We start from the raw sequence: 12,681 nt of genomic DNA on the forward strand, positions 1-12,681 counted from the left end.
AATTTCTATTACACAAGGTGATAATACCCCAATAAGGAAGACATTAGAAATCCCTTACTGTAGCTAACTTTATTTGTTGCTGATTTTGAATTTCCATTTCATTCCCATTCTTGCAAAGGAATTTAAAGCTAGACCCGTAAGTGAACTCTTCAATAGACTCAGTTTTATTAATTCAAATTCTACGTAACAAGAATATATGCTAGGAAATTTGGGACCACATCTTTTAAATGTATGTCGGGGATTAAGTTAAGCACCACTGTGCTTATCACATACAGTGAGGTCCTTATGTTCTACACACCGTATGGACAGTTTTATAAATCTAATACTACATTTCTGTACCCTTCCATTTCTTCACTGCGTATCATCTTTGCACACTGAAAACCCCAAAGGTTCCATTTCGAGGGAGCCCTTTTGTTATTTTCATTTTCAACCCCCTTCATTTCCTTACCTGTAGCCAACGCCGTTCCCTCGGAATTCCACCTCCCTGCAAGCACGGCTCCGCTGTGGGCTTCCACACTTTTCTCTACTCTTCCCACTTTTGAAATTAAGTGGAATTTCCCTGAACAAAAAAAAAATCAATATAGAAATAGAGTATCTAATTTTGTGGACCGATATTTATTCTTATCTTCTGTCGTAAATGCTTACACAAAACCAGAGGAATGAACCAACGAAACCAAGATCAGAACACGCAACTACATTCTTCCCAACTACGACTAGCCCAAACAAATGCACTCTTGCAAAAGAAACACTTGTAAACCAGCTAAGATGTTTGTACAAATGGGTTGTGCTCTTTCCTTGTGGTATGTACGGCCTTTGTTTTGACGATTCATTTTGCTCATGCCCCTCTAAGGTTTGCGTGTCCCTCTGGGGACGCAGCTGCCTGCTGCTGTTTCATTGTCTGAGAGCTAACAAACAGAGGTACGCGCTCTGCAGCCCAGGAGAGCCCTTGTGTTTTCTTTTTTTAAGATCTGAAAAATCACTCAGCACCAAAAGGATAATGGAAAAGTGAGTACAATCTGACCAGCAGCGAGCGCGTTTCTCTGAGGAAGTCTTACTGCCTGCATTATGGAGCTGTTATGGAAATTCACAGAAGCCAAAAACAAAGCTATTAATGATTTCAACAGAAGCATGAGGAAGTCTTTCTTTCCAAATGAGGGATGTTGCTTAAATCCAGGAAGATCAAATTTAAACTGGACCAAAGAGCAGACAAAGAAGGGCTTGGAAACATGTGGCAGAACAAAAGTGTGGCTTAGAATAGCTCACATTCAAATTAACCACTTTAAAACCAAAACCTTTTTCAAATTAATTTACCTAATCTACCAGCCAGTGAACCACAAGAAGCTATTCCCAGCATGAGAGCTCCTCAAGATGAACAATGCATGGATACCTCACACCAAGTGCGTGCAAATGCTCCATCACTTAAGACAGGATCACTTTTCCACTAATAACATATGCATATGACCCTCCTGCATGGGAATATGAATCATAAGACAGGCCATACCTGTTCTGGTTAAATAGCAGGATCCCAGAAACATATTGAAAAAACACACAGAGAATGGGGACTATATTTTCAGTTACCAAAGATATTCAAGTGTCTGGAGTCCATATCTGAAGGTGTTTTCTTTGGTCAGAGCCCTCATGATAAGCTTATCCAAAGTGGATAAAAAGAAAGTAGCTTAACCAGTTAAAATCCAGTTTCTCCTATGCAGAACTAGATAATCAGTCAGAACTGTGATATCAACAAGAACCTTCCAGCAGTCAGCAGCTAACGTGAAAGCTTCCAGCACACAGCTGGGTTCAGCTCACTGTGGGTGTTGGAAGGCACTGCAAGCTGGAGAAGGCTGGGAGGTTCCTTCTGGTCCATGGAGTAGTTTGACCACACAGCTCATCTGCAGGAGCTCAATACCTGGCTCCTTCAGTAAAGAAATATGTTATCAACGTTAGCAGAAGGTAAACCTAAGACATCATTGCACTAAATGCACATGAAAATCCCAGCAGGCAGGATGGGTGTGCTTCCAGAAACCTGAATCCACTTTCATTGTGTTCTGGCTTCCCATGTTTTATTTTGCACTTCGGTTTCAAAAACAAAACAGAAACAAAAGCTGAAAACAAAACCCGACTGCAAACAAACAAAAAGCATTCTGCTAGATCTGGCAGGAAATAAACATCAAACACACACCACTGCTCTCTGCAGCGTTACTCAAATGAATACAATTACACTTTGTCTTCATTTTAAGCATATGAACAAATAGGCGACAATCCTCAGCCAAATCTCTGCCACTGTAAGGTATTCCAAGCAGAAGAGTTAACACTGAAGAAGAACAGTTTGTACAAATCAGTTTCTTTGAAGTGACCATTTAAAATACAACACAGTGAACTAAACATTTTTGCTTTTCCTTACCACACATATTCAGATCTAAGAGAGCCCTCTGCACAACTGGTTTATCCCACCTCCCTTTTCCTTTACAAAATTAATACTAAAACAGCTTCCCCCTCATTCACTTAATTCTTAGCTTCTAGGATTATCAATACTGGTCCTTCCATATTCACTGCAATGTTCTAGTTACAGAGTATCTCACAGGTGTGAGATTCTCATTTCTTGTATATAAGTAGTAGCTGGATTCACAGGCATTCCACAACTAATGCTATCTTTCCCAACTGAATAGCATTTCAGTTATTAAAAAAGCATTGTTTGTTCTGACCACCTCCCTCATTTGATGTAGCATATTTGTTCAGCCCATAGCCAGGACCTTTTTCCATTGCACAACAGCTTCCTCTATTCATTGGATTACATTCTCATGGCATCACCAATGCTGTTCAACACTACATGGCTGAGCTCTTCATGGCAATCATGTACGTGTTTCACTGATATTACAAGTGGAAGGAAAAAATTATAATCAGCCTTGCCACAGTAAGCTCGCATACACAGAGAACTCAAAGAGTCCATCAACTTTCAGTACCCAACTTAAAGCCTTCAGAGTCACTCTGCAAAGAATACAGAGAATTTTGTAGTATTGGACCAGCTCTCATTGACCCAGAGTGAATCTGAGGTCTGTAAGTTCTGTAAAAAACCCCTCCAATCTGATACATCCCAGGACAATCAAGCACACAGACAAAGCAGTGTGATAATTTTGGTGTAAGTCACACCAGGAGAAAAATGGCCACATCACAGAGCAGAATCCTCTTCCACTGGGAAGCATCCAACTCACCGACCAACCTTCTGCACCCCTTCCTGTTCTACCAGCCCTTACTTCTGTCACAAGGCATCTTCCCAATAACAAAGCACAGCAAACTGTAGCCTAGCAGGAAAGAATACACTTTCAAATAAAAACATCTTGGCACTAAGATAGAAGCATCTGGAAAAACAATCATGTGTTTTAAAAGTGTACCATAGCACTACAGCACAACAAATCAAGTTATCGTGGCTATCATCCTCATTTCTGTAATTTCTCTACTTTTCCAACACGTGAACTTACAACTTATGAGAATCAAATGAATGTGACCCATTAGATACTGGGCTTTTTCATGGCATTCTTAGGCAGAAGTTGTTCCAAGGCCAACTTTCAATGGATTTCTCTGCCTTCTTCTGCCTTCAATTTAACATTCAGGTAGTAGTGGCTTTCAAAATTATTGTCTTCTTATAAGCAATTAAGAAAGGGAAAAATTTAGCTTTATGCTTGGAATAGACAGAAGCGATTCAATGGAAATGATTCAATTTCACCTTTTTAAAGTATCAGTTCTGCAGAATATTGTTCCCTTATCTTCATTAAGTACAGAAGCTGTCCTCAAGTTTAAATTGACTCTCCAGTTCTGGAGGAATGTCAAGTGGGAGATTAGCAGCCTATTCAAATACAGACCATAAAACACGTATGTTTTGTTCATTACATTTCATAGACTCTTAAATGCTGACCTAATAGAAAATGATCAATAATATACAAGCTGAAAAAATAGGTCCAATTCCTTACGAGTTTTGCTTAATACACAGTTTAAAGCTGAGTATTTCCTTTGTGTTTGTAGAGAAAGCAGTAACGTGCCCAGCTCAAGTAGGAAGCAAAAGACAATATTCCACCAGAGATGCAACTCAGAAGCAAGCCCAAGAGGATTAAATTTACATTTGCTCTAATTTCACAAACATCTGGAGTTCAACCAGGAATTGATGCAACTCTGTAAAGATGTGAGACTCAGTTTCCATCAGATTCAGCAGATTTCCAGGATTCCTTATCACAGACATGAATGAGCTGCTGCAGGAAAATTGTAGGCTTGACACATGTGCTACGTGATTAGTAGCTAAACAGCATTTTAAATTTTACTATTTTAAAAATACAGTAATTCAGAAATAAATGATTGCATTTTAATTGTATGAACAATTTGCTTGCACATGTGCAAAAAAAAAAAAACCTCTGCAAGTTATTTCTCTCTCTCTCTCTATATATATATTTGTATCTATCGAAAGTGCCAGATTACACTAGGAGAAAAAGTCCAAAGCCTTCTGCATTGAGCTTTATCCCCATTCATTCTTTCACAATTGGTTCAGCGCTGTTTTCTATTTCAGTTTCACTGAGGAAAAGCTAACAAATAAAACTACGATTGTTCACAAACACATCTCTTCAACTGTTTTCCAGAAACCACATTTTCAGGCTGAATTTCCCAGTCATTGCTGAAAGCTCATCCCTTAACAACAGCTAAGAAAAAGTAGTGAATTGATTATGGTGAAAATTCCTCATTCCATGAGTAACAGCAGTGCTAATTAAACCGTATCAGAGGTAGCTCCCAAATTCCCACCTGCCTGCCAGACCCCTACAAGACTGACCATAGAATCCCCATTTGCTTCATTCTTTTAGGGAACGGGGAAAAAAGGGTTTCTATTATTTCACTTTTGTTTAAATTCAGACTTGAAGCACATATACAAATTGGGAATTACTCTATTCAGCTCAATAAATTGAATTAAAATCACATCCTGTCTTCCTTGTGTAATATCCCATGTTATCCCCAGGGTATCTACTGCTCTGTACAACCCCGTGTCACAGCTAGAAGCAGGGCAGGCTACGAGACTGCAGTCTGAACAGATGATACCAACTGCAGCTCTAACACTGTTAAGGTGGTAAGTCATAGGGGTATGCTGAGAACTGGGCAATACAAAGGGCCTGCACATCCACAAAGAGCAAAAAACCCCAAAATCTCCCACTGCACTGAAGTTGGCAGATGGTCAACTCACTTTATATTGCATGCAAGCAAGAAGCATTGCATTAAAAGAAAGTGAAAGTTGATCAAGCTGATCTCTAGAAGCTGGACAATGACAGGTCAAAGACTTTCAAGTGCATACAGATTCTAACTGAGATACAGTGACACAATCATTTGCATGATTTAAAAAAAAAAAAAGAATCCCTTTTCTTTTCAAGGGGTAATGGCTCTAAACTAAAGGGGGAGATTCAGATTAGATGTGAGGAAATCCTTCACTCAGAGGCAGTGAGGCCCTGGCACTGCTGCCCAGAGCTGTGGATGCCCCATTACTGCAGTGCTGGGGGCCGGGGTCATGGGGGGGTGTTCCTGTCTATGGCAGAGGTGGGGCTGAGGTGATTTATCATAGAATCCTAGAATGGCCTGGGTTGAAAATGACCACAGTGCTCATCTGGTTTTAACCCCCTGCTATGCGCAGGGTCACCAACCACCAGACCAGGCTGCCCAGAGCCACATCCAGCCTGGCCTTGAATGCCTCCAGGAGGATCCCTTCCATCCCAAAGCAGCCCACAGTTCTATGAATTCCTCATCAGGCCCAGCGAAATTCAGCACCAAGCACTGCAAAAATTGCACTTCTGCTCAGCCAAACTTCTCTCCCCATTTTTCCTTCCCATACATAGGGGATGTAGGATGCCACAGTGAGCTGACCTTCAGACTCAAGCCAAACGATGTCCTGCTATTGCTCTGTAAGTTTAGTGCATTTATTCCATAGGAAGTACAAAAAGCTTTAAAAAAACCAACTTGGCTTTCACTCTGTGAACTGAACTCTTATCCTTCCTAATTTCTTAAGTGCAACCATTGTCAGCAGCCAGAGAAATCAACAAAGTTTAATGCATGGAATGAACTTTCCTGCCTTCTTCAAATACATGGCTCTCTCTACCCATACAGAAAGCCACGCTGGACTCATCAGCACCACACTGCTATTGCCCTGTAACAAACCTCTTCTAATCAGACTCACTGGGAAGCTGGCCACGTAAGCTGCACTCACCAATGAGAGCATGCTAGATCCAGAAATTCAAGGTTCTGGCTAAACTTGGGCAGAAGTTAACTGGAAATCATCCACCATTCCCATTAAAATAAGGTCATGGGCAGATGGCCATATCCTGATGGAAACTCTACAATTGGCCAAGAGCTGTTCTGCCTGAAAGAGCTGGCAGATTTAGGGCAGCATATTGCTTTGAGTCTGTTGTTGAGCAACTCCCACTGCTACCATTTGTGTAGACAAACAGCTTCACCACCAGGACCTTTGACTGCTGACAAAAGAACATAAACTCAGTTGAGTGTATTGATGAGATTTGCTTCTTTGTGCACGTAATTACTCCTATTGGCAAGACAGTTTAATTGACTTGTTATCAAATTTTCCAGTGTTTTCAATAAGTAAAAGGAATGTATAAAATGTTAATACCTACGTAAGGACTGTCCAACTTCTATGAGCAAACCATAGAGCTTTTCCAAGTCACTCATGTGCCGAGTTCTTGGATGTACCTCATGAAATTATCAGAAATCCATCTCAAAATAACATCCCAGCCCCAGCAGCAGGCTTTTGCCAGTCAGGCACTCACAGCCTGAATCAAGGACTATTTTTCTTACCTGTGCTTTTGTTTCAGAATAATACTTACAATGAGGTCAATGTAAAATAAAACAAGCAAACTAAAAAGGCAAGTTTCTTGAAGGATCAAGCCCCTGGTAAGCTTAGTTTGAAAACTGGCAGGTTTGGGAAGAAACAATAGGTACATCTGGCAGTATGTGAGATATACAGATCAGTCTTACATCTCCGCTGACAGCCAGAACTCAAAGCTTGAGAGCGATACTCGAGACAGTGCAGAAAACACATACAAGATCTGTCCCAGAAACGGCCTACATTGATACATGGTGAAGCAATTTCAGTATTTTGGTCATCTTCAGTTTTGACAGTTAAAACAATCTGATATCTGTGCAGCAGCAGTGCAGACGTATTGGAAGCTACTGATCTATGAAAGAGCCAAGTGTGAAATGAGCGACCAAAGAGGACAGAATTTGACCTTACATACAAAATTATACATCTGCTGAATGAAAGAAATATACCTAGTAATGTTGTATCAGAGAAAACTACAGTAATGCAACACATTGATTTTGAAGCATTTTTACATCGGTGCAACTGGTGTATCAGCATTCAAAACTGCTTTATTTCAGACTATTTAAATGCAAATGATTTCTCATGCACAAAGTGGTATAAAGTTAGAAATGTTTTAAATTGCCATACCATCAGAACTTGTAAGAACAAAGCTCTCAGCTTGGGACTGCTTCTTCCCACCAACACTTCTGGGAAGCCAGTGAAGGTCTATGGGATAAGTATCATCTGGAAGTTTCACTACTCGAGTCGTCTCACTCGTTAGAAGGTTCCATTTCAGAATCTGGTGATCATCACTGCAGGAATACAGCTCGTCAGCTGTGGTCCATCCCACACAGCTAACTAATTCCTTATGTTTAATTAAATTAAGGAAGTCTGAAAGCTTTAATTGTTAAAAATACTTAGTAAATGGTCATTACTTCAACATTCAACATACTTGAACATTACTTCAATGCTATTGCACAGAATACTTTATATATAGGAAATACAATTCTTCATTCTTTCCCTGCTTGTTTGTTTCAAGAAAAGCCGGTAGAAACTCCATGAGAAATAAAGCAGACAAACCATACCGTGTGACAAATATTTTACTGCAAGATTTATGATAAATAAAATCCTTTAGAGAAGATAAACTACATGAGAATATAGCATGGATTTCAGTGGTTTATTCTGAGATAAAGGATATGTTTTGGTTCCTTTAAAAGCGAAGTCTTCAGTCTCATTTTGGTTGTTCAGATGGAACATTCAAACGAGGTATGCAGGTATATTATAACTGCAAAAAAACAGAACGAGCACATATATAGGCAGCCGAAACTCAAAAGGAAGATACCAACACTACAACAAAATGTTTTCAAATAAGCTACATTACATTAGTACTGTGTCAAAATAAGCACCAAATGAGGTTTTAGGGGTTTGTACAGAATCCAGCAGCACCCTTGCACGCTGAATAAGAGCACGTTGTGCCAGGTGTGCTTTGCTAGAACACTGTAGAAGGAAACACTGAAGTTCCCTGGTGCACACACAGCTGTGATGGTAGTGAGGGAAAACCCGGACTTGTCAAGAACCTTCATGTTTAATGACAGCATTGTGAGAACACACAGAATGAAAAGTCCTGCTGGGAAGACAACCCTGCCAGGACCAAATGATACATCATCTTACTGCCACCCACTGCTACTTGTAATGTCCACCCTGCTTCACTGCAACACAGTATTTCCGTGGGGAGGTCAGTGAGGTCCTACAGCCCCGTCTTCATCCGCAGTGCAACAGCCAAAGCCTTTGGGATGCTCTGTGCTGGATGAGCACTGCCAGCCCTCAGGGTGGGAAGGGGGGAGCACAAAGGGTGGGAGCAGACAGGGCACTGAGGAGGGCAGTGATGCATGATGTGACCTCTGAGCCTCCAAATGTTTTCCACCATAAGAACAACGACGGGTCAAACAGCTACCACGTGGAATTTGAGAAATGTAAAAAGGATGCTCAGAGGATAAGAGCTCCTTTCAGCCCTATGTTACACCAATTAAAACGTGCAATAGTTATATTTATTTTTGAACATTTCTCTCATATTTGAATGTCTAACATCCTCCTCATTCCCCGAACCAAGGGCTGTGCTGTGATCCTCACTATCCAGGCACATCAGTTGGCCTTTCAGCCCCATCCCCGACTCCCTCACAGCCGTGCCAGCAGAACCGTCCCATCTGCGTGCCATGATCCCACCCACCCGTTTTCCGAGCACCTCACAGCACCCCTAACCCACCGGCTGCCGCTCGCCCCGCGGTGACGCCTCGCTTAGAGCCTTTCCTATCGCACTGCACCCTCACGGTTCTGGCAGTTCCACCTGCCGCCAACAGGCACGGAGCTCACAGCGGAGACGAAGGCGTTTGTGGGCAGCTCTCACGGGACGCGGCGGCGAGGAGCAGCGGGCAGCGATGCGGAGCGGCGGGAGCTCGGCCTGCGCAGCCCTGCCGCCTCGGCCGTCGTCCCTCCGGGGCTGCGGAGGATCTGAGGGGAGATTGAGCAACGGCTCTGAGGGGGGGGGGGGGGGGGGGGGGGGGCGGGGCGGGCCCCCCGCCCCCCCCCCCCCCCGGCCCACACCCCCCGCCGGCCCGCCCGCCCCCCCCCCCCCCCCCCCCCCCGGGGGCGGGGGCCGGCCCGGGGGGGAGCGGGCAGGAGCTCTCCTCGGCCCCGCGGCCCGTCTCGCTCTCCGCTCGTGCCAGAACCGCCTCCTTTCGCCCCGCAGCCCGAGGGAGGTCACGGCGGGCCGCCTCCCCGCCGGCACCGCTCGGGACCTCAGCTGACGAGCCCGTCCCCCACCACCCTCGCCATCCGCCCGCCCAGCGCCGCCCCTCCCATCTCCCCGCAGCCGCCCCCCGCCCGGCTCTGCCTTTACCTGTGGCGGCGGCGGCGGGGCGGCCCGCGGCTCCGCGAGCTCGGCGTGTGGCGGCGCCGTCTCTATGGCCACGTCTCTCTATGGCCGCGTCCCGCGAGAGGCGCAGTGCAGCGCCGTGTGACAGCGCGTCACCGCGCCGCCCGTGAGCGAGCGCTGATTTCAAAGCGCGCCCCGTTTCCACTTTATTTATTTAAATACTTTGTAATGCTTTTTTTTTTCTTTTTGTGGGTTTTTTCGTGGGTTTTTTTTTTTTTTTTTTTTTTTTTGGCGGACCGCTCCGCCGCGCCGTCTGCTCGCCACCCTAAGCGCCGCCCCCTGACCTACTTCTCCAACGAAGGGATTTAATCCCTTCCACCCAGGCACGGCCGAAACGCCGCAGATATCGCTTCGCCTGCTCCTCCGACACATGGGGGGAGGGAGGAATAAAAATAAAATGAAATAAAATAAAATAAATGAACCCAAACCGGCCACGCCCGCAGGACGCGCCGCCCCGCTAACGGCCGCCAAGATGGCGCGCGGCGCGGCTTTTTCCTCCTTTCAAACCCGCGGCCGCCCCGCCCCCTCCCGCCCCAGCCTGCCCCGCGCCTTTCTAACGAATTTCGGTTCGAGTTTGCCGTTTGGGCGCCATTTTCGAGTGTGGAAGCCGCCGAGTCGCGGTGCGAGCCGGGGCGGCCTGAACCTCCGCCGCCCGTCCGCGTTGAGCGCGGCGCTTTGCCGCGGGGCGGCCGGAGCCGGGGCTTCCTTCACGGCCGGCTGGGCGGACGGGCGGCCCGAGAGACCGAGAGCGGAGAGCGGAGCGCCGGAGGTGAGCAGAAGGGGTGGAGGGCAGCGGGCGCCGCGTTCTTCCCCTTCGCTCCCCGCTTTGAGGCAGCGCGAGGCGGCGGCCGTTCCTTCGCGGCGCTGAGTGCCGCCGCGCCGTTCCGCGCCGTTCCGCGCTGCGGGCCGGGCTGTGAGGACGCGCGGAGCCGTGTGTGGGAGCTCCGCCCGCGGCTTTTTACCCTTGGAACGGCGAAAGCCAAACTGTTAGGTTTCCAACGGGTGCCCGGCGCAGGGCTGCGTCAAATGATGGGGGGAGGGTTTACAAAATTAAAAAACAATAAAAAAAAGATTTTTGTCGCTGACATCGGTTATCGCTACCGAAAGGCTTGCGATAAGGACGGCTTCCTGCCCGCCGCCGCCTCTCTCCCCTCCCCGCCGCGCGGTGCCGGGCGGAGCTGCGCTGTGGAGAAGCGGCGGCTGTGGAAGAAAAAAGCAGCCCGGTGCCGGGAGAAACTGCGGCTGCCCCGGGACGGCGCTCCGACACGGGAGCACGGGCTGCGACCGCTTTAAAACGAGCTCAGTGTCTCGTTTTTCCCCCCCCTCCTCCCCCATTGTCCCAAATGAAGGACTCTCATGAGAGTGTGGGCTGGGGGTAGGTCTGCAAACGTCAAATGATTGGCACCAATTGTGAGATGACTTTCTAACCACGTCAGTTTTTTTTTATCTGGTGAGAAGTAAACTTTCTCATCTCCGTTTCTCTACAAACTGCTTTGCCCGCTTTGATTGAAACTCTTTAGAGAGTTTCCCTCCCGCCGGTCGCTTTCTCTTTGGCGTTTTGTGGGAGCCGTGTTGGAGTACCGACGTGTGGACTGCTGTGTGTTTCCTCCCTGCTCGCGTAGCTCTAACATCACCAGGGATGAAGGTATTTTCACGTCGCTCTGGCTGTTAGGTGCCGAATGCTGGCAGTCGGGGCTGCGCTGCGGCTCACAAAAGGAGCGTATTGATGGAAGCTGTTGGAGGGTGAAGCCTGTGCTCTGACTACGCAGGTCTTTTTGTTTGTGTGTACATACGCTCAGCATGGAGTGCTGAAAGTGTGTGTCGGGACTGAATGCTGCGTGTAAAGAGCTCGGACGTCGGGCTTCCCGCTTCGTTCCTGCCGTCGTCGTTAACTCTTTTGCCCCTGGTGTCACAGCTGCTCTCCCCAAGCGGAGGTCGGTGGCCCTGTGGGTGCCGGGGGGGGTTGGAGCTTTGTGATCCTTGAGGTCCCTTCCAACCCGGGCCGTTTGGTGATTCTGTGAGCTTGCAAACTCCATCGGCTTCAGGAGGTGCACGGCTGCTGTCTGCAGATCAGGGCGGGTCCCTTGTTTTTTGGGGCGATCCGTCTATTAGTTTGTCGTAGTTTTTGTTTCAGATTTGGGTTTTTTGTCTTCAAAATACATCTGGTCTTTCGTTTCCGTGTTAGTCGTACCTATAGGTATGTTCCGTCGGGGATTGTAGTTTAACACAGAGATGGTGGGGTTTTCTTGTTTATGTTAGAGAGAGATCCCTTCAATAGTTTGATTGCTTGGAATTGCCGGGGAGCAGCCAGCTGAGATCATGGCGAGCAGGAGCACCAAAACCTCGACAGCAGCCCACCAGAAAGGCAGACAGCCCGTAGAGGAGCCCACCGGTGACATGCAAGTGGAAAAACAAGACGGCAGGCAGCTTGGGGAAGGAGCAGCAGAAGGTAGGTGGGAGCACTGTGCTTCTGGTGCCGTGTAAACCTGACCGTGGTGCATAGCGAGCAACAGGGCTCAGCAGAAGTTGCCGACTATTCCAGATCGGACTCGCTCTGTTCTGATCAGGAGAGGAAGATTGAAAGCTTTGACTCCTGACGTGTTTAAACCGCTTTTAAAGCGGTTTGCAAAGAGTTAGCACTGGGACTTGTGACTTACTACAAGTGCAAAAGCAATTAGTGAATTTTCTCCTAATAAGACCTATTTTATGTTCCTGATCTGTACCAGGTTGTGGTACAAGAGCCAGGATTTTTCACACTTATATGCAGCCAATGCTGTGAGATTTCTTGGAATGGAATAAATGTCACGTTTATTTATTTAACTCTTAAAACGATTTGACTTTCTTTTTCATGAAGCAGTGCATTGTCTTGTGGTTCTTGGGTTGAATTTTTGCTGAAAGTATCTGGAAAAAGAGCAGC

At 46.4% G+C, this 12,681-nt stretch overlaps 2 protein-coding genes across 7 annotated transcripts in view; one reads left to right on the top strand and one right to left on the bottom strand.

The window, feature by feature from the left end:
- Positions 1-9,780, bottom strand: part of IFT80 (intraflagellar transport 80) — a 42,992-nt gene extending 33,212 nt beyond the window's left edge. Inside the window, exons 1-4 of one of the 4 annotated variants that reach the window (XM_042881159.1) lie at positions 9,729-9,780; positions 8,031-8,117; positions 7,481-7,702; positions 449-559 (exon numbers count right to left, since the gene is read on the bottom strand). In XM_042881159.1, the coding sequence (XP_042737093.1) occupies positions 449-559; positions 7,481-7,702; positions 8,031-8,067 (370 nt within the window). In that variant the 5' untranslated portion in view covers positions 8,068-8,117; positions 9,729-9,780. Of the gene's footprint in view, positions 1-448; positions 560-645; positions 780-7,480; positions 7,703-8,030; positions 8,118-9,095; positions 9,303-9,728 lie in introns of those variants that run through there. The other 3 variants (XM_042881158.1, XM_042881161.1, XM_042881160.1) reach the window with 3 other exon arrangements.
- A 672-nt stretch (positions 9,781-10,452) lies between these two features.
- The window catches only part of SMC4 (structural maintenance of chromosomes 4), a 32,976-nt gene continuing 30,747 nt past the window's right edge, over positions 10,453-12,681 (top strand). For 2 of the 3 annotated variants that reach the window (XM_042881103.1, XM_042881105.1), the window contains exons 1-2: positions 11,228-11,409; positions 12,024-12,213. In XM_042881103.1, the coding sequence (XP_042737037.1) occupies positions 12,084-12,213 (130 nt within the window). In that variant the 5' untranslated portion in view covers positions 11,228-11,409; positions 12,024-12,083. Of the gene's footprint in view, positions 10,534-11,227; positions 11,410-12,023; positions 12,214-12,681 lie in introns of those variants that run through there. The other variant, XM_042881104.1, reaches the window with a different exon arrangement.

The sequence above is a fragment of the Lagopus leucura genome, unplaced genomic scaffold, assembly GCF_019238085.1.
Source record: "Lagopus leucura isolate 7727_CA_CO unplaced genomic scaffold, USGS_WTPT01 Super-Scaffold_100029, whole genome shotgun sequence".
NCBI classification, from domain to species: Eukaryota; Metazoa; Chordata; class Aves; order Galliformes; family Phasianidae; genus Lagopus; species Lagopus leucura.